General features: G+C 39.2%; 1 protein-coding gene across 16 annotated transcripts in view; it reads left to right on the top strand.

The window, feature by feature from the left end:
• The window catches only part of TCF4 (transcription factor 4), a 350,746-nt gene that overhangs the window by 278,665 nt on the left and 46,079 nt on the right, over positions 1-26,002 (top strand). For all 16 annotated transcript variants that reach the window (XM_045065657.1, XM_013052727.2, XM_004745529.3 and 13 more), the window contains 3 exons: positions 16,381-16,486; positions 20,041-20,174; positions 25,854-25,986. In XM_045065657.1, the coding sequence (XP_044921592.1) occupies positions 16,381-16,486; positions 20,041-20,174; positions 25,854-25,986 (373 nt within the window). The remainder of the gene's footprint in view (positions 1-16,380; positions 16,487-20,040; positions 20,175-25,853; positions 25,987-26,002) is intronic.

Genomic DNA, 26,002 nt, shown 5'->3' with positions numbered 1-26,002 from the left:
CTGCTAGGGTTGGACACAGGAGGGGCGCCTGTCCCACATTTGGCCTGGAGGAAGCGGGGCCCAAGAATGAATGGGTATTAAGCAAGCAAAATGCTGGATCCAGGAAGAGCACGGCGTATACTGTTGCCTGAAAGTAGTTCGGATGACTGGAGCTCATGGTGCCGAAGACAGTAGGAAGAGATGGGACTGAAAAGGTCAGCAGTGGCCAGATCATAACGTGCCTTGTGTACCCCATTAGGAAGTGTAGATCTTATCATGACTGTAATAAGGAGCCCTTCAAGGCGTATGTCCAAGAGGTCACTGAATTGAAAAGTCGAGAGGGATAGCAGGACGACCAGGAAAACCCGGTCAGAGAAGCCAAGGGAAGCAAATCTGACTGGAAGGAAGAAGTAGTCAACAGTGTCAGAGGTCGTTGAGAGAAAAAGATGACCTTGGGCATCTTGACCTGGGCAGTAGCCAGGAGCTCTTGAGCAGTTCCGCTGGGGTAGTGGGTGTGGAGGGAAAGTAAAGAAGTGGAGAAAGGGCACCACCAGCTGCTTTTCCATCATCATTGTCACTGTCATTGCCATCATCATCATCATCACCTGAAAATGAGCATCAGGTATCTTATCTACCCGACAGAGTGAAGGAAAAGAGAATGAGACACACGCCCCCCCAGGGAACTGGAACGTATTTGGGAAAACACATCATAAATATAAAACAGAAGATAGCAACACAAGATAGAAGACATGCAAAGGGGGAAATGAGCCCCTGCAAACCAATGAGGTGAAACAGATCTGAACAGAACTATGAAAGAGCAGGACAATCCGATGGCAAGATGGAAAGGGAGAGCTTTTAACAAAGTGGGTGCACCTTGATTTATAGTCTGAGTCCTGCCTCCTTTTCACAGTTTAGTCTGTTTGGGGGTTCCTATCCGACGGAAATGGTAGAAAACACCATTAAAGGTGAGGTGTGCTCTGAACCTATCTGTGACTTCTGTTTAAGTGTCTCAACCTCTTTAGGAAAATTAAAGTCGCAGACTGACTCTCTGTGGTAGTTTCATGCAGTCTTTGTTTTTAAAAGGTGGACAGAGCAACTAAGGAACAGATACCACAAGTAGAGCAAGTCAGCGATATTCATAAATTTGACACAAGTTCCTTGAGACGTTCTGCGCATCCAGTGCTGAATGTCTGTGCAGTGGCCGTGTATGATCTTACCCATGATGTGTTATCACCACGTGATGTCCTCTTCATAGTAAGAGGCCAGGGGCTCAGCCTCATGGGCAGTACCTTCAAGAAGCCATTCGTGATTCAGAGGACAGTTTTTCTCTACAAAGATACTTGAGGTATAGCTCTTTAAGGCCCTTCAGTGCTCAAAATCTGCTGTGTAAACTTTTAGACGAAGGAAGGAATTGGTCCTCGTTTACTTTGGCTATTTCTCTTGTTTGCTTAGTGACTATTTCTTGGGCACCTGCTGTGGGCATCCTCCGCCCCCCCCCCACCCCCTGCCCACGAGCCCATCATGTTTCCCAGGAGGAAAGACTTCTATACTTCATAAAATTTACACATTTCTAAGGTAAAGTGCTGGGAAAGTTTAGAAGATGAAATATGTTTGATGAAAACGTATTGAGCTCATTCTTTGTGAAAGGATTTTGGTCCATGATCCCGTCTGTGTTACATCATTAGTAGCCTTCCTGATTGCACCTGTTAGAAACAAGCGCTGAATAGGTTGTTCACATATCAAGAGGTTTTCCACTAAAGAAAACAGACTCGTCACCATCAAAAATATGTCAAGCATCATCAGGGTGCCAAACCTGCTATACAAATGAGATACCTTGAGGTCCCTATTTTTTCAAGGTGCTTTCTCAGCGCCATGATCTTATTTGTACCACATCTCTGTGTAGCAGCAGATGTTATGATCTCTACTTTCCAAATAACTACCATAAGATTGAAAGAGAGGTTAAGGACCTACCTGTAGTTAATTAATGAGCAGTAGAACCAAAAATAGAAAGACGGTCTCTTGCTCTTAGAGCACATTAGAGACCATTGTTTATAGCTAGTTAACTCACTTAAAATATTTTGGCGATGAGGAAGAATCACTAAGTTCATCTTTTTTCTTTTAAACTTCTTAACTGATTTATTGAGATATAATTGATACACAACAAATCATACATGTTTGAATGTACAATTTGATAAGTTAGGCATATGTAGGCTCCCATTAAGCCGTAAGTTATCTTGGTAGAATGAAGAGCACTGAGTTTGCTGACAAAGAGATCATGAGTGAGAAATCAGTTTTTATTTCAGTGGAAAGACTGCTCTCCTGAGAAGGCTACGTTATTTGCCTAGATTTTCCCTCTAGCACCTGATGACAAGACATACTGCTTAAGAAGTTTGACCCTTCATTAGTTCTCTACTACCAGAATACCATCTCCCTGCAGATGGGCCCTCATTAATATTTTTTGTGAAGGACAGCATGAAGGTTAGGAGCCTGCTTACTGTGTTTTGTTTTGTTTGCATTGGTTGAGGTGCAATTCACATGACATAAAACTAACCATTTTAAAAAGAACAATTCCTCGGTATTTGATACATTAACAATGTTTAGCAACCACATCTGTCTAGTTTCAGAACATTTCCATCAGGCCCAAAGGAAACCCTATACCCATTAAACAGTTCCTGCCGCCATGTTCTATAAACCTGTAATTTTATCACAGTATACACAAATATACATGCACACAGGCACACACAAACACACACGGTAGACACTTAATCCATCTATCTAGAGATTAGGAAATTCCAGATCTACCTATGATTAGGAAATTTTCCAGACAAAGGACCTAATATATCATACTTATATAAGCAAAGGGCTATTTAATGGATTTTTTTCCCATCAGGTAGAAGAAAAAAGGAAGTATCCCTTGCTTCTTTTTAACATTTCTCTGTATTTCTCTTAAGTTCTCACTTAGATAATAATTTATCAAGGAAGAAAAAAAGTCAAAAATCAATTAGGGGCCTTTTATTATGCAAAATTCCTCTTCTTGTAAAAAATTCCCTCATTAATTTCATCAACATTGAGAATTTTAAACTGCTTCCTTTATCATAATATTAAGCAATCATCTGGATTTTACATTTCTAGTTTTGAAGATTCAAATTTATTGAATGAAGTAATTTAGGTATCAAAGGTTTCATTTCTTAGATAAACATCAAAGGAACATTCTTTCTGTAATTTTTATTGTCAAAGTAATTACTGTTGTTTATCTTTATTTATACCCTTGTTAGTCCAGAAAAATATTTGAGGTAGCCACAGATCTTTAAACCATGTATCTTTAAAATTAAGAAAAATTAGATCAGATGAGAAAAGTGTCTGAAATTCAAATATTAGAGAAAGTCAACTTAATTATATATTTTTTTGAGTGAGAGAGAGAGAACGCAAGCACGCACAAGGGACAGAGAGAGAGGGAGAGGCGGACTCCCCACTGAGCCTGGCGCCCAATGCAGAGCTAGATCTCATGACTCTGAGGTCATGACTGAGCCAAAACAAAGTCTGACGCTTAACCGACTGAGCCACCCGGGCGCCCTTTAATATTTTAAATGTTCCTGAAGAGGAGCTGCTTATTGGTGGTAATTTGTTCTTCTTCTGCCCAGTTCCCTTTAAGGAATATTATTTCCCTTCTTTATTAAGCCCATACGTCCTCAAGAAGTCTTTGAATAGGGGCGCCTGGGTGGTTCGGTGGTTTAAAGACTCTGCCTTTGGCTCAGGTCATGATCCCAGGGTCCTGGGATCGAGCCCCACATCGGGCTCTCCGCTCAACAGGGAGCCTGCTTCCTCCTCTCTCTCTGCCTGCCTCTCTGCCTACTTGTGATCTCTGTCAAATAAATAAATAAAATCTTCAAAAAAAGAGAAGTCTTTGAGTAACCTTGGATAATTCTCTTTACATTTCTTTGGCATAAACATTTTGTACAAATACTACTCATTTACATATGTCTTCAAGTTGCTTATTGTATATCTGAGGTCTCCCAACTGGGTCCTGATGACAATTCTAGAGACCTTTTTTTTTTTTTTTTTAAATATACCAAAGCCCCTAGCCTTGTGCTAGCTAAAATCTCTGTTCACATCAGTGAATATCGCTGACTGATTTTACCTGAAAGTGCCCTGCGCGTGAGAGAGGGGTGGGTCCTTGGATGGATAACAGATAAGGAGGTGGCTGGTTAGACAGAGATACTGAAAATTCATATACTTTTTTCTTTTCATTGCCGTCTGTGCCACAGTCTTATATTTGGTAATTGTTTCATGCTTTTGTTTTCAGTTGAAAGGAGTTAGGGCCATATGTTTTGGCAGAAGAAAGACAATTTGTGATTTTTTCCACCTCTGTGAAAGGGAGGTTGGGGTCATGAATGTACAGTGTACCATGGCGAGGATTCCTGTTCAGAACTTCACCAAATTGGAAACTCACTATTCATATAACACTCTCAGTAAGCAGAAGATGATGACATCTGTTTGAAGCATCAGATGTTAAGCTCGATGCTGCAAACCACAGCATAGAGTTCATCTTTAACTCTAGTTGACAGTAGTAGATAGCATTTACTAATATAAAAAATTAGCTCTCTGGATTCCTTAGGCCATAGGTGATTTGGAAGGACATTCTGATCAAGTGCTAACAATTCTGACTTGGGATTTGGAATGAAAGAAAACCAACGTAGATCATAGCCCGCCACCTCCTGTCCCCATCCAGTTCCTGTAAAAGCTCTCTCAGCTTTTGTCTCCTACTATGTAAGATGGCTGAGGTGGGTGACTGCTTGGATAGATAATCTATCTCAAAATTATTCTTAAATAAGATGATGGAGACAAATTTTTTTTTTAAGATTTTATTTATTTGAGGGAGAGAGCATGTGTACAGTAGAGACCGCACAAGTCGGGTGGTGGGATGGAGGGGGAAGCAGGCTCCCTGCTGAGCAGGAACCCAATGCAGGGCTCCATCCCAGGACCCCGGAATCGTGACCTGAGCTGAAGGCAGATGTTTAACAGACTGAGCCACCAATGTCCCAAAAAGTCTTTATAATTTAAAACATTACAAAGATAGGAACTTTTTATGATGACTAATTATAGAATAAGACCAAATTTCCTTTTGTACTGTTAAGTTCATGGCGAAGAAGGTGTCTGGAGAAGTACATATCCCCCTTGGTGAACTGTTTCTTTGATCATTCTTCTTGTCTTTGCAATATCAGTTAGAACCTTGGTCTTACTATCTTTTTTTTTTTTTTTTTTCTTGCTTATGTCTCTGCTTTTGAAAGGGTCATTCAGCTTTGGTCTGACACAGTTTTCTCTCTAATTCTTCTGGCTTCCTGGGAAGGAATGTTGACTTAGGCTCTCTGGCCCTCTGTGCTCATTATGCACACAGGCAGTCCTGAAGACCCTGGATTAGAGGAATAGGAATAGCACGTTTAGGTTGTGCAAGGTCAAACTATAACATAGTCAGTGTTTTTCTTTGGTGGTTCTTCTCCTTCTTGTAAAGCCCCCCTGTCCCTTTCTGCCCCCTTCACTTTTTCTCTCATTCTTTCTAAAAAGTACTTCTTGAGAAAAGATCTGAGACCTCATCATGTTGAATTGTAATAGCTCCCGGCAGAAGATAACATTTTCTGATGATTGGAGGTATGTTGAAAAGTGGGTTTGTGACTGTGAAGGTTTTTCCAGGGACGTAGGATTTTATCCCTCATGGTAATATTCATGACAAAGGTCTGCAGCATTGAAGTTATATGTTCATTCCAATGGAATCCAAAATTATTTGAGCTTAGATCCCTTCTTAAAAGACAAGCTTATTAACGTCCATTGAAGGATGTCAACTCTAGACTTCAGGCATCAACCTATTGGCCTTGGGCTCAAAGGGGAAAGGGTGGAGAATACTCTTAGAAAGTATGGGCCATCATAGGTCACTGTCTCCACCTCCTCACACAAGCTCAGCCCTCAAACATAGAGAAGAGCACTAAAATCTGTTCTGGCAGAACAATGAATGTTTCTCTCTATTTTATGATGTTATCCTTAGTTTGGCGTGTCTCTTGTATTCATTCAAATACATACACACACACAGTTGCACATATTTTCATAATATTGGTTAAATCTTGTTGTTTCTGTGGTTGGTGGTAGTCAATTCTGTTGAGATGGGATATGATCTGTTAGAAATAATGAGCAATCATGAATTTGATGTTATGGGGCAGAGATCGAAGTCCTTCAGTTACATCCGGTTAAGGGTTAAAATAACTAGGTATCGTAACTGATAGAAATTGAAAGTCGTGTTCTTCTTAACAGTACCTTTAATTTCTGATGAGCATTCAATAAATAAAAGCTTAGAAACAAATTGGTTAGGTGTTTGGAATATATTAAAGAATTGTGATGCACTTAACAGTTGCATCTACGAGGGTCCTGAGCCTGTGAGACCAAGTCCCACATGAGTAAGTAACTGAAGGAATGCAACCAGGAAGAAGTCGGGTTTCACCTGGACCAAATTTTATGCAATTAAGTGTTTCAAGAGATCTTTAGCCAGGTGTAACTTAATCAGTTTAAGGCATTCTCAGCTAGGGCCAAGGTACTCAGAATGTTGGCAGTGGGCATTCCTGTGATACACCACGTTGAAAGTAATAGCAAACATTCAGCGTCTGCTGACGTCGTGCCAAGAGCAAGAGAAATGCAGGTGTAAAAATAAAAAGAAGTATTTGGAGCCAGAGGCTAGTACACGTAGATGGAACTATATTAACTAAACTATACTAACTAAACTGGAATGCTTGACGTTGTAATGGGGTGCTTTTTATCAGTTGAGTGTCTTGGTTTTGAGGCCTGGGTCTGGTTTCACCACTAAGTGCCCCCGTAACCCACAGCAGGTCACTCGCCTTCTTTCCGATATCAGTATTATTGAACAAGAAGGATGGACGCGGCACTCTCAGCCACCTGGCTGCTAGAAGGTCAGGGCGTGGATGTACGAGGCCCCGGATTCACAGAGCTGGGTGTCAGTAGGAGTCCACGAACACCCTGGAGAGAATTCTTAGCTATTAAGAGATAATGTTGTAGAATCGTGGTTACAGCTCAAACTCTGAAACAAACCTACGCAATGTGCCCAGTGCGCCACTTAACGAGCTGTGTGGCTTTGAGTGAGTTATGGAACGTCTCTCTTAGAGTCCTTATTTATAAAACTGTTTCAATAATCAAACAGCACTTTGAGTGTACAAAGTGAGTATATGTACTTTTTTTTTTTTTCCTGGAATAGTGTCTGGCATGTCCTAAGTCAAGTGTTATCTGTTTTTTATCTTTGTCATGATTTTTGTCATGCCAAGGGTGACAAGAGCGTGAGGCTGGCAGGCATTGGGACCAGGTCCTTTTTTGCTTCTAGAGAGCATTAAGCGATGATACCATAATACATGACTTCCTTTCTTTGTTTCTAATTGGCAACTCTGTGCACGCATCACTGAGATGGTTGTAGGATAATACGTGAAAACAACTAAAAGTCTCAAATGTTCTATATCACAGTACACCTGTGATATCACAGTAGCCTAAGCTCCATCATACCTCTCCTATTTGTTTTACTGTCTTAGGTTTGCAATGATACCACATTGAAAATCTTTCTAAAATAACAGGATACTGTGTAGATTTAAATTACACTAATATTATTGTACAACTATTAGTACTTCTTAGTGCTTCTTTAAAAAAATCGAAGCAGGGTTTTTTTTTTTTTTCTCCCTTGTAAATTTTTATACATCTCAAAGGCTACCTGGACTCATTTTAGTTTTAGGGTTTGAAATTTGATTGGGGGATTTGAAAAATACACTATAGCCAGCTGTATAAAAAAACACAAGAATTATCCTGACCTTTTTATTTGAGGAAAGAACAATGTGGGCTGCCTGCCCATAAAGAGCACCAAGTTTTTCGTAGCGCCTGGGGAGCTTGCATGCAAGAGGCACATAATAATGGGACCAGCTCACCTTTTCGCTGCGTAATCGCTGATCTTGCCATAGGTTGGGTGCACTTCTAGAGAAATGCGTTACCTGCAGCCCACCACCTGCGCCTGCTTCCTCAGCTCTGGGGCCCGATCCCTTAAGCATCACTCAACGCCCTTCTTCTCCTTCCTGTTGTTGTGTTTGGGGACTTTGTGATGTCTGCCCGTTACAGAATTTGATCGGTAAAGATACGAACAAAGAAGGGAGTGAAAACTTTTACAATTTTACTACTTCTTCACACAGAGAAGGAAGTTTGGTGGCTGAGAAGAGTAAAACTCTTGTCTCTAGTTCCTTTACAGGATGTAGCTTCAGATTTCCTGTACTGCTCTGATCCATGTACAGGTCATCAAAACTGAGCTGATTCTTTAGAAGAATGGAAAAATGCGTGTGATGTTTGTGATGGGGGCGCATGGATGTGTGCTCAAAGTGATGTGTTCTAAATATATTACATACTGGGGGTGCCTGGGTAGCTCAGTCAGTTAAGCATCTGTCTCTTAATTTCGGCTTCGGTCATGATCTCAGGATCATGAGATCAAGCCCCACATCAAGCTCTGCGCTTAGCGTAGAGCCTGCTTAAGATTCTCTCTCTCCCCCTCGTCCTCTGACCCTCCCCCACTCCTACTTGTGCACATGTGCATGCACGCTGGTGTGCTCTCTCTCAAAATAAATACATGAAATATTAAAAATATCTATATTATATACTTAAGGGATTTCTTTTAGGGGGATCATATACATATTTTTGTGATGAATAGAGCAGAGTGAACTCAGGTAATTGCTTCTTAGTGGGAAAAATAGGAATATCATATACACTAATGCTACATTTTATACATGTAGATAATTGTGATTTTTTTTTTCCCAACTACCTATAAAGAGAGTTTGGGGGTGGGAACCTTCTTACCAGAAGTGATTTTAGGGCATTTAGAACTATTTGGTTAATTCCTGTATAAGCTTCATGATTTCAGTAGCCTACGACCTTTGAAATTTTCCATTTATAACTTAATATCCATCAGTTTTTCAGTATACTTCAGACATTTATATGTTATCTCTAAAAAGATTTCCTATTTATGTGACAATAATGCAAATTCGTCTTCAACCATCCCCTGGAAATGAAGTAGGATTTTTCTATCACTAAAAAGCATTCCTTTACTTGAATCCACTGTATGGAGAATGGTGTATGAATACACTAGGTGAATAATTTTTATTCCTGGAGTTTGCTGTTGGTTTTGGTTTTTTGCACTCTCAGATTATTTACTGCCTGACTGTTCTATGCCCTGGAGCATTATTAACTGCCTTTAAACCTTATAATAACTTACTCAACTCTGTTACTTGAATCTGTTTATTAACCTTTTATGCCATTTTACTGCCCATTAGAATATTTAAGTTATAAAGTTTTAAAAAGACTTTTTAGAAAGGAGAGTGCCAAGAGGACTGGATACAAAATCAGGGGTCCTGGGCTCTGTCCAGGCCCTTGGGTAAGTCCATCGACCTCTTCCTTTGCTCATTTGTAAAGTAAGATCGCAAGCACTTGAGCTTTAAAAATATGATGCCAAAAAGCAGGACAGAGGCCGCACGTGGAAAAGTATCATGAAAAGAGAAAGGAGCATCTGTGAAGAAGTCATATAAAAAAGATTAAAAAAAGGAAAAGAAAAAGTAATAAAAATGAAGTGAGAGTAGAATAGAGGGACCCAATTACCAATAATGTGAAAACACGTGATCAGAAAAACTTAAACATCTGTTCAACTTTTATCATCTAGAAAAAGTGATCACACCACGTCGAACAATAATTCCTTTGCCAAAGACACGAGGGGCCAAGGACAAAATTGCAGTTGAAGGATTCCTTTTGCTTCCTCCATCTCCAGAAACCCAGAGTCACAGACACTGTTGCCTCGTGTTCCACTTGGTACAATTTGCAGGAATTTTGGCAGATGGTTGTAAAAGGACTTCAAAAAAATATGTCATAGTACAAGAACTCTAAACATAATAAATAAAACTAAATGTCCTACCCTTCAGTAGCATCAACATTTATTAACACCAGCTGTATGCTAGGGACTAGGGATACCTGGAAATGGCCTCTCCGACTCGTCCGCCAAAAGAGTTCTTGCTTTTGCAGCCTAAAGGGAATATCAAATCTCAAATGAGCTGGCATTATTGTCATAGCTGCTCTAACAGAGGGTGACATACACGGCTCAGTAGGACTTTTTACAGACAAGCACGACTCTAGGCCGGTGCTTCCAACAGAACTTTCTGCCGTAGTGGGAAAGTTCTATGTTGGTGCTATGCAGTATGGTAGCCAGTGGCCGCATATGACCATTGAGCACTTGGCTACTGTATCTAGTGTGACTAAGGGAATGGATATTTAAACTTTATGTACTTTATTTAAGTTTAATTCAAATAACTATATATTAGTAATGGCTACTTGACTGGATAGCCCCATTCCAAACACTTTTAAAAGTAGCTATAAGTCCTGACTAGCACTCACATCTTGAGTAATACTACCATTTACAGAGTGCCCACAACTGATCAAGAATTACGCTTGACACGTAGGATCTCTAACACTCACAAAAAGATTAACCTTGTTTCACAAGTGAGAAAACGAAGACTCGCAATATCACCAGCCAGCTCACAATGACTTGTGAGAGCTGGAATTGGAACCCAGCTGGTCTGCTTCCAGAGCTGGGTCATTTCTGCTATGACGCCAAGTCTTTTTCTGAATTCTCTGGAGATTGCCCCTTTTAAGTACATCTACCCCCTCTTTATGGATCAGTTGGCGATGTACATTTACCTTGGTTACATGGCACAATTATAGGGTCCATACTCACTCTTCTGAATATGGAGGTATCACTGCCCCTGAGCCCTTCATTTCTCTTACTAGAACCCACGTCTTTCAAACAAAAATTTTCAGAGTTGAGGGTCCAGCCCCATTGCCTGAGTAGTGAGCTGATCCCCCTCCAAATACTTTTCCCCAATTGATGCTGGGAAGCATCAAAGCATATGCCTACCTTTGTGAATGTTTTGCATTTGACTGTTTTCCTGTCATAGTTTAGAATATTTGTGAAATCTGCCAAGGTCTAAACTACTAAGTGAGCCTTGCTAGCACATGGGCACCAAAGGCATAATTTAGCTTTGTTATTTTCCACCCATCGTGGAGCATACAGCAACTCTCTTTAAGAGTCTGAAAGTCTCGACTACAATGTTCCAGTTAGTCTGAAATTTTTCTCTTTGCAAATTCTATACTCCGATGGTACTTGCAGAATCCCAAAGGGGTAGTAATGGTAAGGAATGTCAAAGGTGAATCGTGTATCCTACTAGTTACCATCCAGCCTCCCTCAGTTCCATACCTCGTGACACAGGACCTGTAGCCACTTCTCTTTGTCCCCTCAGAGCTTAGCTCCCCACTTGAGGAAGCAAGTAACATTACTGCAGATTGGTTTTACTATGAACATGAATTATCACATTTTATTTTCTTAAAAAGTGATAATGAAATCCCCAAAAGAATATTTCTCTAAACCGTGGTCAAAGTACAGCCTTGTGTTGATAGTTTAAAAAGACCACTTCTTTCTTTTTTTGTTTTTTAAGAGCAAGGAATTGCTTTTTATGGAAAGAATCTAGACTCTGATGACCCATTTAAATGCTGCCTTCACCACTAGATTAATGGTTAATGTAGAAAAGGTGGGTTAACGGTCCTGAGTCGCATTTTTTCAGATAATAAAAACAGTAGCAGCACAAGATTAACCCTATTGTCTGATTTTTTTTGTTTTTGTTTGTTTGTTTTGTTTTGGCTTTTTTTTTTTTTTTGCATGCTTAATACGTGCCACATACTCTTCTAGTAGTTTGATACACAACATACCTTTATTCTCATAAGAACTATGCATAGCAGGCTCTGCCATTCCCATCTTACAGGTAAGAATCTGGAGGCCAGACAGGTTAAAGGAACAGGTCCAAGGTTGTCTAACTGATGAATGGTGAAACTTGCGGTCACACCCAGGCTGGTCTGGACCAATGCAATTGATCTCTACTATACTTCAGCCCTGTGAAATAGGAATGATGCTATTCATAATAACGATCTTGTATGACCCTTAGGAAAACCAGAAGTAGAGTGTGTAGAGCTCCTTGCAGGAAAGCTATTCTACAAGAGACTCTAAACAATTGGCTCATTGTTATTTTTGAAATCTTCATAAGTGAAACTGATATGCCAAGACAGATAAAAATGAGAACATCAAGGGGAAAGGTAGAATATGCATTCTGCTCCTTTCATTTTGCAGATTTGCTTGGTTTTCTTCTGGCCTAATAGGCAGAGATTCTATTTAAAAGAAGGTATTGTATTATTTCTCTGATGACTAAGCAAAGGAGAACCAGGAACATTGGATGGAACAGCTAACGTAATAGAGTAATTCTTCTCAGATTACAACATTTAATATATAAAATGAAAAAATATGTATTTTTAATTTTTTATCAGTTCAGGGTTTTGGTGTTATCTGGAGAGATTGGTTAAACTCGGAATTTCTATATTTATGATTTTGAAATGTAAGAGAAAAGATAATGGTGCTAAATTTGGGCATAAACCATACTTTGCTATTAGCTCCCCATGAAACTTTTGTTCCACAAGCAGTTCATGAAAAGAGCAGTAGCCTATGAGCTTTGGCCAAGTTTCCTCATTTCCAATTCTGCAACAAAAATTTCACCCTTCTTTGGTTTCTCTAGTGAGAGGAATAAGAATGCAAAAGTCACCTTCATCTAAGCTACCTTATCAGAGAAAAACTAAGTATAGATCTTTGTTTCCCTTTAGACTTATTCTCATGTTTCAGAGGTAGGGTCACTTCAGTACACTGAACTAGAGTTTGGGACTTTTCTTTCATTTTTCACTGGCCTGATATTTTAAGATTAGTCATTAAAATGACTCCAACTATTTGGAGATATCTGGGATGTTTATCATTGTCCTGTTAAATAAAAAACTATTTTAGTTAACAAATACTTGTTATCTTTCCGGTTACCTAAAATAGTAATAATCAAAACTAATTGGATGTGAGCTTTTCTTATTGAATTTAGTATCTCGATTAAATACATTATTGAAACCCATACTTTAGAGACTTTTCATGGAGAAATTGGCAAAAGAGTTGACTGAAGTGAAAAATAGCAACGCATCTTGCTGGTCATCCAGGTTATTAGAGATGAAAACATTAAGGATAAAGTGAAGGATGAATGTTATGATCAGTCTGTTTTCGTAAATATCATCTTACTGCTCCACCACTATCTTTAAAGAAAGAGCAACTGCTTGTTGTGTATGTCAGGCAAATTGCAAATTTTTTTTTTTTTAAGATTTTTATTTTTATTTATTTGAGAGAGAGACAAGGAGAGAGAGCATGAGAGGCGAGAAGGTCAGAGGAAGAAGCAGACTCCAGTTGCTTAACCAACTGAGCCACCCAGGCGCCCCACAAATTGCAAATCTTGAATGGTGGCTTTCACCATTCCATTTTTGAATTCCTTATAATTAAAATGAGGGGGGAGCTGAACCAAATAAATTTTTTAATTCCTTCTATTTTTAAAAAGGATAGGGGTGCCTGGCTGGCTCAATCGATAGAGCGTATGACTCTTGATCTCGGGGTTTTGAGTTTGAGTCCCATATTGGATGTAGAGATTTCTTAAAAATAAAACCTTTTAAAAAAGTATAATAGTTCTGTTCATGGATTACGTTTCTATAAATAATTCTGTAGGCTGCTCACCTTAAAAATAACTTTTGTGATGGGAAAGATGGACTATGTTAAATGGAAAGAGAATAACATTTTACCTGATCCATAAATTTACAGTATAATGAAAATTTGTAAAATATGCAGAAATTGCCTTTTTTCTATAAACGTGGCCTATTTTTTGATAATAAGACTTTCCTGTTATCTAAAAAGTGTTCATTTGACCATAACACCAGAAAAATAGAAAGTATATAGTATAATATATCCTAAAAACTTTGTAAACCCATAGATATTTGTTATGCTGGTGGTGCTTACGAATTTGCTTACTCTCAGATCTTTGAGTTTGATCGTAATTCATAGTCCAAGAGCCTCCTTGTACGTGGGCAGAATTACCAAAGATTTATCCTTCTCTCCCGGAAGAAATATCAAGTAATTCTGCCCACATTGGGGGAAAAAGGTGAACCTTGTTAGGTGCCCTTAGATCGTATTGACGCAATCATAGGCATATTTAAAGATATTGTCATAGAGGAGTGCCTGGGTGGCTCAGTTGGTTAAGCAACCACCTTCGGCTCAGGTCACGGTCCTGGAGTCCCGGGATCGAGTCCCGCATCGGGCTCCCAGCTCCATGGGGAGTCTGCTTCTCCCTCTGACCTTCTCGCCTCTCATGCTCTCTCTCACGATCTCTCTCTCAAATTAAAAAAAAAAAAAGATATTGTCGTAGAGTATAATTAAAATTAAACTACATATTATCCTAAAGAACTTACTCAAATTGTTTTAAAATATAAAGTGATTTCATAATATGTGTCAGAGTTTATTTTCAGCTTTATAGTAAATATGCTGATCTCTAAAATTTGGGACTGACACATAGTACACTTAGCTTGTGTTAATACCAGCTGTCCCAAATCGCTGTCCGGCTAGTAGCCTGGACCATAGGTACATGGTGGTAGGTAGAGTAGCTGTATCGAATGAGATATTCTAATTTTCAATTTCCCATTTTCCTAGACAGTAATGTTTATTTCATGTTTTTAGCCTACTCTCAAGACCTTCTCTAAATACATCCAGTAGTATTTTCCGAACTAACTGTTTATTAGCTGTATATAGTTCTCAAGAAAATACTGGGTTTTGCATGACAAAACTTTAAGGATATTGATTTGTTTGGAGATTTCCTGGCTTAAGGTTTATTCTTTGTCTCTTAAAGAGGCTTAAAAAAGATGTCTTCCTTCTTGTAAGCCTTGTGGAAAGAGAAGCAAATAGACATTTATATATTGAAAATTCAAGGAGAATTACAAGATAAAATGAAATATAGCCCACGAAATAGGGGCTTGTCTCCCTCCTTGACTGCAGAAAACCCTTGTTTTCTAACGTGTGCCTGGATTCTTCTGGTTTGTTTTTGTTTTGTTCCGTCTCCAGGACCTCCCAATTTTCAAGGGCACTGTGGGGCACATGTAGCATTTATTTGATGTATGTATGTGTATGCATATTTTCCCACATCTGTCTCTGTGGACCTATCCTTTGTGAAATCCTAAACCTTGTATTAATGCTTAGTTTGGGATTCATGGTGTTCTGAGAGCAATTATATAATTTTTCTGAGGGTGTTTATTCGGTGCTCTGTTAAAAAAAAAAATGGGAGTATTTTTTGGTAACTCTGCAGTTGCCTTTTTATTGGTGAATTTCTCTTTCTTTTACTGTGACCTGAGAATATCACTGTAGGCTCACTGCCAATTTTGTGAGCCGCTGCCTGCTTCAAAATGGAGGCAGGAAGGTATCCATTTTCATCAAGAGGGTGACAGTGTTTCAGTCTCTCCGACCATCTGGAGAGAGGAACTTTCGGAGCAAAAGAAAATAGGGATTTGAAAAAATTATATTTAGCAGGAAAGGCAAGGGGGGGGAAACCAATTAAAGTTAAACTATACCTTATGAATTTATGCTTTTCGACTATGCTGCCTCCTTTAGAGGAAACATAAACAAGAAAATACACAGGCTATTTTTATAAAGGACTGGTTCCCCAAGTCTCATGAGTATTAGTAAACGAATGTTCCGTAAATTAGGATTTTGGCACACTTTTTTAAGTTTATTGCACACACAAATGTAATAAGAACTATAAAGGGGTGCTCCCCCCGCTTCCTGTGTACATACCGATTGTTGGTGGTCTATGTAGATCTGGGCTTTTAATGGTCCTTTTCATTTCATGCATCTCTGCAAAAAGCTGACACTATGGGAATTTAATATTCCAAGATGTATTTGTCACTTTCTGTGGTCTGGATAGCACATTCGTTTTCTCTGTCTCTGTCTCTTTCTCTCAGATGTGAACATTTTAATTGAAAGGTAGAGTAAAAGGGAGAGGCTTAATGCGTGCCCTTCTGTTTGCACCTTTCATGACCTCAGAGGCCATCTATGTTTTTTTTCTTTTTTTTAAAAAAAAAAAGAAAAAATGCTTGGCTAGGACAAGCCTATGGGTATTATATAATATATTTAACTAGACATAATTTGCAGTATTCTTGCCTACAACTGGAAAATATCCCCCGCCCCTGGTCTTCCAGTCACACAAATCCACTCAGCATTTTTGTTGTTGTTTTTTGCTTTTCTGTGTTCTGAAAGGGGTAGTTGTTGTAGGGTTTGGTCAGATTTGGAACGGACATGGAAATGTAGCATTTTGTGCCTGCTTCTTAACACGTAATGGACCTTGAGGTGCTTCGGTCAATGCAGCAAGCAACACTAAATTGTCTCTCCTTTCTCAGGTTTATGCTCCATCAGCAAGCACTGCCGACTACAATAGGGACTCGCCGGGCTACCCTTCCTCGAAACCAGCAGCCAGCACTTTCCCTAGCTCCTTCTTCATGCAGGGTAAGACGCTGCCACTTCTGCGGGGAAATCCACTGGGCAGAATCTCCCTGGGTCTTTTCAGGTCGTGTATGGGGCAAAAGACTGCTGATCTGATCCTCAACAAATGGAATATTAGGCAAGTGGAGAATATTGAAGGTCATGCCCTTCTTAGGAATTGAATTCATTAAAAATTCATCAATTAATTAAAACTCGACAAAGACCTATTTTTTTTCAAATCAAAGCCCCTTGAGCAATGATGAGTTAAGATTAAACTGGTTGACTTCACTGAGAACTGACACTTCTTGGGGGGATGGTCTTCTATGACAGATCATTTCTGCCTCTTCTCTCCCCAAGAAAAACGTGTGTGTATTTTTAGAAATGTTTTGGTTCAGTGTGTATTTTGAGCATCCTGGATTTAGCCAACTGGGAACAAATTGTCCTTATGTATAACTTCATATAAAAATTTTAGCCACTTATTAATTTATAAGTAAGAACAAGAACTTCATTTAAGATGAAGCGTCCTATCTCTAGTCTAGAATATTATTTCATTACACAATGGAATCTCCACCCAAACATGCTAATCGATTTAGAGTGAAAGACCCAGCTTTAGTCCAAGACAAGTGGAGAAAATGACAGTTTCACAGTAGGTGAGGTGTATTTATTCTTTTAATCATGGAATTTATTTAATGAAATGTACCTGGATGTACCTCTGAGCTTGCAGTCTTGCCACTGGTAGCTGGTTCCTTTCTGCTGCTCGGAAGTGACTGAATAGTTAGAATGCTACCAGCTGGAAGAACAGACTGTCCAGAGACTGCACCTGGGGCTTCATCCCTGATAACCCTGTGCCGTGTATTGTCAAAATAGGATGATCTTGTTGCCAAGTTAATACTCTGAAATATAGACATGGAATTTACCGCGAATTCCTGTACCTGTATGCAGACCTTTTACCTCCTTTTGCCTGGGTGCGAAAACCTTTTTTGAGAGTGCCTTAACCACGTGCCCTGGGATTTCCTTTTCGTGCTGCTCCAGGAAGGGCCATGGCATGGGAGGGGGAGCATCCTTGGAGCAGCAAGGAACCGGGGAGCAGCCTGGTGTCTCATTTATCTTGCAGTGGACATACTCAAAGTCATTCTGATTAAAAGGAACTGATTTTCTTGCCCTTCAGAGTATAAGTTTTCCAGGTTGCTGGTTCATATGTGAAATTCCATGGAAAATCTATAAAATTGAATCAAATGGGTCTCCCAGGAATGGAGAGAATTTGTTCCACGCATAATAGAGCTCATGTTCATAAGGGCCCTGTATCTTTCTTTGTGACCTGTCCTAGGTGTAACTCACAAAGGGACCCAGCAGGGTATGTCGCTTGAGGGCATCCTGGGCTGTGACAAAAGGCACAGTGGCCACTTGCCGCCCCCCCCCTCTTTGACGACCAGTCAGAGCAGCTGTTCTACTGGTGCTTATTCGGATTGTCAATTCAAGGACTCACCATTCACAGCAGATTTTCACGGAAAATATTGACAGGATAGATTGCTTCTACCTGCCTTCAGGAAGGTGCTTGCTTCAACTGTGCACACTGCATGGGAGGTCAGGTAGAGGAAGACAGAAAACAGAGGGATCTGCAACCACAGTAGACCACGCAGAATATGGGGAACAAACGTGCTTTTCTGCATATGAATACCCAAAAAGGCAAAACAAATTTTTTTTTGAGTTGACATTTATGATGAGCACAATTAATTTGCACACATCTAATTCTATTCTTTCAAAACAACATTATGCCAAGATCATGGGATATGATAAATATTAATTTACTGTGAAAAGCACAATTTATGTAAAGTAAGTATTTTTATAAGTCTGCATTGAGTAGAGTGTTCTGTGTTAACAAATCCTAAATGTATTTCCATATAGTGCACCATGTGGTCAGAATGTTTCAGGAGACTCTTGTTCAATGATATATATTCCCAATTTATTTGTCATTAATGCCATCTATTTGAAATGTTAGGGCCTTAACTTCATCTTTGGAGTTAAGGTGACATCTACACTTCTACAACCTGAAAGCTACATCTTAAGTGCATGAATAATATCTTCTAGAAGGTCCTCTCTTTTCCCATGAGGAAACAGTACCTCGTGATCCCCTCACACCGGCTTCCCTCAGTAATGGGTGCCTGGTGCTCTGAGAATTCAGGTCTTATAAAGAACATGCAGTTTGGGTGAAAGATCCTGGGAGACTTTCAGGAGCCTATTTTAAACTTACTGCCATGTGACCTCATTTTTCACTTGAATTTCTGTCTTCTGATTAAAACTCTTAAGTGGTCAGAATCTCAGATAGGACTTTTTTTTTTTTTTAAAGAAATCTATTGATCATTCCTCCCTGTCCTGAAACTATTCCAGTTTTTGGAATTCTAACTTCTGGATTTAAAAGCTCGGGGGGTGGAGGGGGACAACTTTGTGGTATATAGTGTTGGATTTAACTTGCCTATTGCCAAAATTTTCAAAAGGCCTTTATTATGTAACATAGATGGTGAAAATAATCTTATTTTCAAGGAGGCAGTGCCTGCTGTACTGTCAATACCCGCTGATTATCTGGATTTTCAGCTGGCATTCAATAATTTTGGTAGAACTATTGAAACAAGGGCAAATTTGACTTCAGCAATGACATAGATGCCCACCCACCCCACCCCCACCAACCACCTTTGTTTTGAGAAACCCAAACCAAACATCAGTGATCCCTTAGAGTAACTTCTAGGCCAATAGACCCAGAGAAGAAAAAGAATCTATGAAAATGTTTTTAATATGGTATTAACAAAGATTAACTTAATACTGAAGGGTACTTCATATAATATCCACATCATTTTAAACCTCTTTTTAACATAGAGTTTTATAAAATCTAGAACCTCTTAAAATTGTCCCCGGTATAACATCTACCTTATGATACGTGTGCCCTTTCAATGGCTACTGAAGGCTTAAAGTAGCCATAGGACTATGCACCAGAAAGCGAATGTTAAGAAAGAAAACTCAGAACTATATATATCTGAGACTCACATTCCCTATAAATCATAATGTAATTTCAACTTTAATTCTACCATGTACGTAATAAAAAGGAAATTTGATCTTTAAAAGAAATCTGAGATGTTCTTTTTCATTCTTATCTCTTTATCTGCATTTAAAAAACTTGTAAACTTGTTAACTCTATAATATGTTAAGTATTTTATTTTCATCACAACATTTAGGAACATTTAACTGTTCGTTTTCATTGAAAAGGAGGTCAGGGGACTTTTAGAAGAAGCGTTTTCTTGAGTATTGTTTACCTGGCTGACTTGACATAATTCTACATAGAAATGTGTTCTGTCCGTTTATAGCTGAATTTTTACTAAGAACGCTGCCTATGGTAAATATTTACATTTGTTGGCGATATAGAGCCCCTCGGGGGAAAAAGGATGACTGTCTTCTGATGTAATCAGCAAAACAGCACAAAGATGAATGCACAACGGGTAGCCATTTTCAAGTATATGAAAAAACCCTATTCTGTAGGGCAAGGCTGAATGCCTCCGAAAAGTCATGGTTTTCTTTGTCCTTTACAGATGGCCATCACAGCAGTGACCCTTGGAGCTCCTCCAGTGGGATGAATCAGCCTGGCTACGGAGGAATGTTGGGCAGTTCTTCTCATATTCCACAGTCTAGCAGCTACTGTAGCCTGCATCCGCACGAACGCTTGGTAAGGCAGATTTACGTGGTTCTGGGGATAACACAGCTAGTTTCCGAAATCCCATTCTCCGCCTTCCCGTGCATGTACACAGGACTCTGTCATGAATGTAGAAACGGTATAACCCATCATTCTTAGAGTTCTCTTGTTTCTGAGACCAAAGACAGAACAGATCATCTTTGGAAGCCCTTGTGGCTTTTCTTTGGCATTGAACTTCATGGTGTTTTGTTCCGTGCTTTCTTTTATGACACTGTTAGCCTCCTTTGGACATAAATATATGCTGTATTTGAGTTGCACAATTTCAGCTATGATGGATCCTTGTCATTTATTTGTTTACTTTCTGTAGTTTTGAAGCGTATACTGCAGGGGGCAGAGTGGCAGTCAGTAGACTGAGAGTAGGTGGCCGGCATCTCCCATGTGCATTTCCACTTCCTCTTTCCGGCTTCTGTCCCTAGTGACAGCTTTGACCCGTGGTGCCACACCCAAAGGAAAGAGTTCCTGTTTCCCATACACGCCACTAGTCACAGCGACCAGGAACTTTCTGGTAGATCATAGATCAGATTCCCACTTTTCAGTGGTTTAGCTATAATTCCACGTTACTGCTAACGAGATGTTCCATGGCCTCACTCAGTTGAAAACTGCCGAACTGCAGAACATTATCTTGTTGTATTCCTGAAGGGCTCACTCTGCCCATTGCCTAAACTCATCCATCCTAGCGGGTCCCTTTATCTTGGAAGAAGGAGCTCATCTGAGCTTTTCCAGCCTCAAAACTCCCACAGCCCAGAATCCACTTAGGAACTTGAGTTGAGCATTACAGGAGACCCTGAATTAGGCTTGAGATGCCGGTAAGATGGGACTAAGCCCCTTGTGCTGTCCTATAACTTTAAAAATGTATGGAGCTATAATCCTACAAATACGAAAAAGAGTCTGAATAAATCTAGTGGTCCTTCGTGGTGCTGGGTCACTATACATCTCGAAATTGCCCCTTGTTCTCCTAAAACTCAGGTTCACGTGTCTTTCTCTGCTCTGCGATAGGAAATAGTACTTTCTGGGCTTCTGTGATCTTTCCTCCTTGGTTCAAACACTAGAGACAGAGAAAGGGTGACTTGTGTTCTGTTCTGGCAACATAAATATTCCAGAAGGTACAGTCTCTGATCTCCTTGAAAGATACTTATCTAGTGAGTCCTGGTGATAGAGACACCGTGGTCAGTTAGCCTATCTTTTCACAAGAGGCAAAAATAGTGGAGATAGAATTGGCCTTTTTCTATCATCTGCCAAGTTTGACTGTGTAAATCCACCTATCTCTAATTTCAGCACATCTTCAGTAAATAGCAAATGATTTACTGGCACGTTTTATCTTCTCCCACCTCCTACTTGGAGGTATTAGAGTGAAAGCTTAGAGAAATATCAACTATTATTATACTAGAATTTCTTCTTGGCCAACATCTTTATTTCCCCATCATCATTTTCCACTTCTCTAAGGAACTCATGATCAAAACTACATCTGTCCTATGAGCAAGGAAAATTTTGATTACAACTAAAGGATTTTGGCAGTATACTAACATAACATGGAATGTCAGTCCTTCTAAGAGTTGTTCATTTGACATTTATTTTTGTTCTTTCTTCCTTTCCTTATCATACTGTAGAATTTTGATGTAGGTGGTTTGATTTTATCCCAATCAAATTCACTGCATGGGCGGAGGTATCTTTAAAGTGTGCTCGAATGCATAAGAAGTGTAATTTAAAAAAGGAAACCAACTACATTCCTTTCAGAAAAAAATTTGCTGAAAACCTTAAAAACCAATACAATATTATCAACCAGGGAAAAAGATCCTTTTGAAGGAATAACCCAACAGGTTGTAGCTGATGCTACATTTGAAATGTCATTTATCCAACACCGAGCATGGCGTTTTTATTCTTAATATGATTATTTAGCAGATCTTAGAGATTAAAGGTTTGTTTTTAAAAAATGGTAAATGAATGGGGTCTCTGGTAATGTATCCTAATGAATTTTCTCACTGATAGGGAAACTGTTAGATTATTATATCTAGTAATCATTGTAATTTCAGTATTAACCATTTGGAAATCTCTCGCTGAAATGCCTTTGAGGAGTCTGACACTGATTGAGAATAATTGGAGTGCGCAGTAGGAGCTTAGTGTCCTTTCACTTGAAAATAATGGTAGTTGCTCCCAATTTTCATCTATAGCTTTTGGCCAGTCTCACAAAGAACAAAAGAATAGTTTGAGAAAAAGAAGAGCGTTTTCTCTGTATCATTTTGGGTATAATTTGGCCAATTAGTATTGTCTCTGAAGGTACAACATTTTAGAAACATTATTGCCTTCGTTGTGCTAGAATGTGTAATTGTAAAGCTTCAAATCCATACATTCCAGTAGCAACTGTCAAGTCACCAATTTCGATTCTTTAAATCCCCTTTACAGCTTCAGTTTCTACAACACAATCCCACAGCTAATTGCTACTATGTCACAGATACACATACAGAATCACTCGGAAGAATGGAGTTTGTGGTTAAACTTTGGAATGGGTTGCTGTAGAAGATTTAAGGTTGGATTGACTTGGCAGAGTTTTGTTTAGAAATAGGATAGAGACCTCCGTCTGGCATGGTTTAGGCATGGTCTTTGCCCCACAGAGTGAAATAGTCCTAGGAATCTGGAATTTTAATATAAAAGAGTTCTGAAGTTTTTGTAACATAAACACTTACCCTGGTGATTCTCAACCAGGTGGGATTTTACCCCCTCAGGGAACACTTGGGAATGTCTGAAGACATTTTTGGGTGTTTCAGCTGTAGGTGTCACTGGAATCTAGCATGTAGAAGGCGGGGATGCTGGTAGGCATGCTGTAAGATGTAGGAGAGAGCCCCACAGCGAACAGTTACCTGGCATAAAAGAGTAATGGTGCCAAGGTTATAAAATTTGCCTGAGCCCAAAGCATGACTTTATTCTTAGTATGTGCCACCCAATGATTATATTTTCCACTCTTTGAATTATCAACCCATGGGTTGATAGAAGCATCACTAATAGAAACATGTTCAATACTTATTCTGTCTGTTGGGCTACAGATATGCTGTAATTGGGCATCATAAGTAAAAATATTTCAATAGTGGGCATGTAAAGCCATTATGCTTTCTCAGTCTCCTCTTTCTACATGTAACAAGCAGGCAGACAGTAGCAATAGCCGGAGGTAGAGAGGCAGAAGAGACCTCTCATTGTGGGTCCCTAAATACTCTACAAGAGACATACTTCACACATCAGTGATTGGCTCTGCAGTGTATTTATTATATCTGAGTGATAGTAGTTTTCAGGATACTTTTCCTTGTATATGGAAATAAATTAATAAATATATCATAATACATTATAATTTATAATAATAAATAAATAATAAATCTCATTAATTTTTTTCATTTCAGCATCCTATTTTCTGTGAGTCTCTAAAAATAACTGATTTACTACATAGATTGCATTCGTTTCCCTATTAAAATCGATGGGAAAGAACTTTTCTTATCATTCTCCAAACTCAGTATTAACCCTCTGTCTGTTAAATCCTGACTTACTGCCCATTTTTCTCCCTGTTAAAAGTGATTAGAAATCCTCCCCAACGTGGAAATCTTTTTCCCATTCGACCCTGTGATTATATAGTCATTTAAATATTTTTCAAAATTCTTTCCTCTGTTTTGATTTTTGCCTATCTGGGACTGATTTATACAGTTTCCCTGTTCTTCAGAAACTCAGCACAAAATAGCATTGTGTAGAAATGAGTACAAACCATTTCTTCCTTTCAGTTTCCTTCTTTCTTCTATGTTCAGTTTCTTTTTCTCGACTTTGTTACGGTGTTTAGCTGTCAAGCAGAAATAGTGGTTCTAAGTTTGGTGTTCCGTGGCTTATCCAGTGTTTTGGGTTAGCTGTACCATGCAATGGGCCCGTTCTGTCCTTGTTTGGAGAAAAGTTCGTGGGCTGCTTGGGGCAAGTAGGAATGAGTTTAACAGGTGGCCTAAGGAGTTTTTTGGTGAAGCACAGAGGTCCATGAAATTAAAAAGTTTGAAAAGCCTTCTTGGGAAGTGGGAAAGATGTAAGGGTATCATCTCAACTTTTTCACTGATGTTGACCTTTCATTTGGACTGGTTTAATGCGTAGAGGTCACATTGTCAAAGACATCCACCAGGTCATTGGCAGATCTAACGTAGGTTCATTGCCTAGACTGTTTAAATCTCTTTCAAGTAAGTGGTATTTCAATCCACTATTTATTAAATGCCAACTGATAACCAGTTGTTCATTGAGAATATAAGATAATGATGTGTTCAGCACTCAGCCGTAAGTTGTGAGATGCAGAGGTGTAAGCTCTCTTCCCTCCCCTTAAAGAGTTTACAGTCTAGGTGGAAATGCACTTGAAAGAGAAAGCAAGGAAAGGCAGCATATAATTAAGTGTTAAATGGCACAGCACAGACTGTGAGTGCATTAGGAATTCAGACGGAAGAGATTGTGCAAGAGTTGGAAGTAGGAAGGATTACTAAAAGAAGAGGTAGGACCCAAGATGGACCTCACAAAATTAATAGAGAAATATCAAGACACTGGCGTTTCCCTCCTACGAATAAGTGCCTGGGCTTTAAGCACCCCTGACTTTTAGCGTCATATTCAATCTCTATTTTTAATTGAATATCCGTGGCTGATTAATATATTACCCATAAGAAAAAATAGAGTTCAGCTAAAATAGTTTTCCTTTACATGTCTATAACACATTCAAATACCTATGAGAATAACTTTTTAAGTTACTTTTTTGTCTTGGAAAAGTAACTAGCTTGATGTGTTTTGGTAAATAACTGTGTCCCTGTTGGTGATCTGCTCATTCCCAAGCAGACGGATTGCCACTTTATAGGCACTGTGATATACCCCCAAGAAAAGCAGCTTCTTTGGGCCACAAGGATAATAATTGAACTCAAGACAAAACATTAAAACAAATGATTCTATGAAGATGTTCTTTTTTCATAGGTATCTGGTAGATTACTAATGAAGAAGACACATAAAGAAAGAGCTCACATTAGTCTTTCTCAGTTGAGTCATTCCAATTTAATTCAGTATGGTTGTTGATTTAAGGCTTTACATACGATGCTTTAGAGAGATAGTTAATCGTCTTTACTTTTTAGAAGTTTTCCATGTACCCTTCTGTTCTTGCTTGAGTTCAGAAAGGTGGTCCAGTTGTACAGGCAGAGGATTTGAGACTGGCTACTCTTTGCCATTTAGTCCAAAAGTTGACCCGTGTCCATCCCATGGGTCACAATACTGTTTTATTCATTGTATCATGGACTCTTTCTTACTTGATCAATAGTTCATACAAAAAAGTAATAGTAGAGATGGTCTTTTATATTGCTGACACCTCAGAGGTACTTTGAAGCGATAATTTTTAGATTTAGAGATTGTGATCATTTCTCACTGTCTGTAATGGCCATTGTATTCCTCTACATTTGATGCAAACCCAAACCAACTATGTGTCTTTGTATTTTCTTATTTGAAAAATGAAATCTGTCAGATCTAAGCAAGATGTATTCTTGGATATTTTGAAATTCGAAGGGCTGTCTCCATTGCAAAATGAAGAGTTCCAAAAGGAGTATTAGAATCCTAACCCACTAAATAGTTCATGGTTGAATGTGGCTTTTTTTTTTCTTCCCCTTCTTGCTGCAGAGCTATCCATCACACTCCTCAGCAGACATCAATTCCAGTCTTCCTCCGATGTCCACTTTCCACCGCAGTGGCACAAACCATTACAGCTCCTCTTCCTGCACGCCTCCTGCCAACGGGACCGACAGTATAATGGGTGAGTCATAGAAATG

The sequence above is a fragment of the Mustela putorius genome, unplaced genomic scaffold, assembly GCF_011764305.1.
Source record: "Mustela putorius furo isolate JIRA1106 unplaced genomic scaffold, ASM1176430v1.1 tig00003858_pilon_pilon_pilon, whole genome shotgun sequence".
Taxonomy (NCBI): domain Eukaryota; kingdom Metazoa; phylum Chordata; class Mammalia; order Carnivora; family Mustelidae; genus Mustela; species Mustela putorius.
The sequence above is the reverse complement of the archived record's forward strand: the minus strand, read 5'-3'. Positions and strand labels throughout refer to the sequence as shown.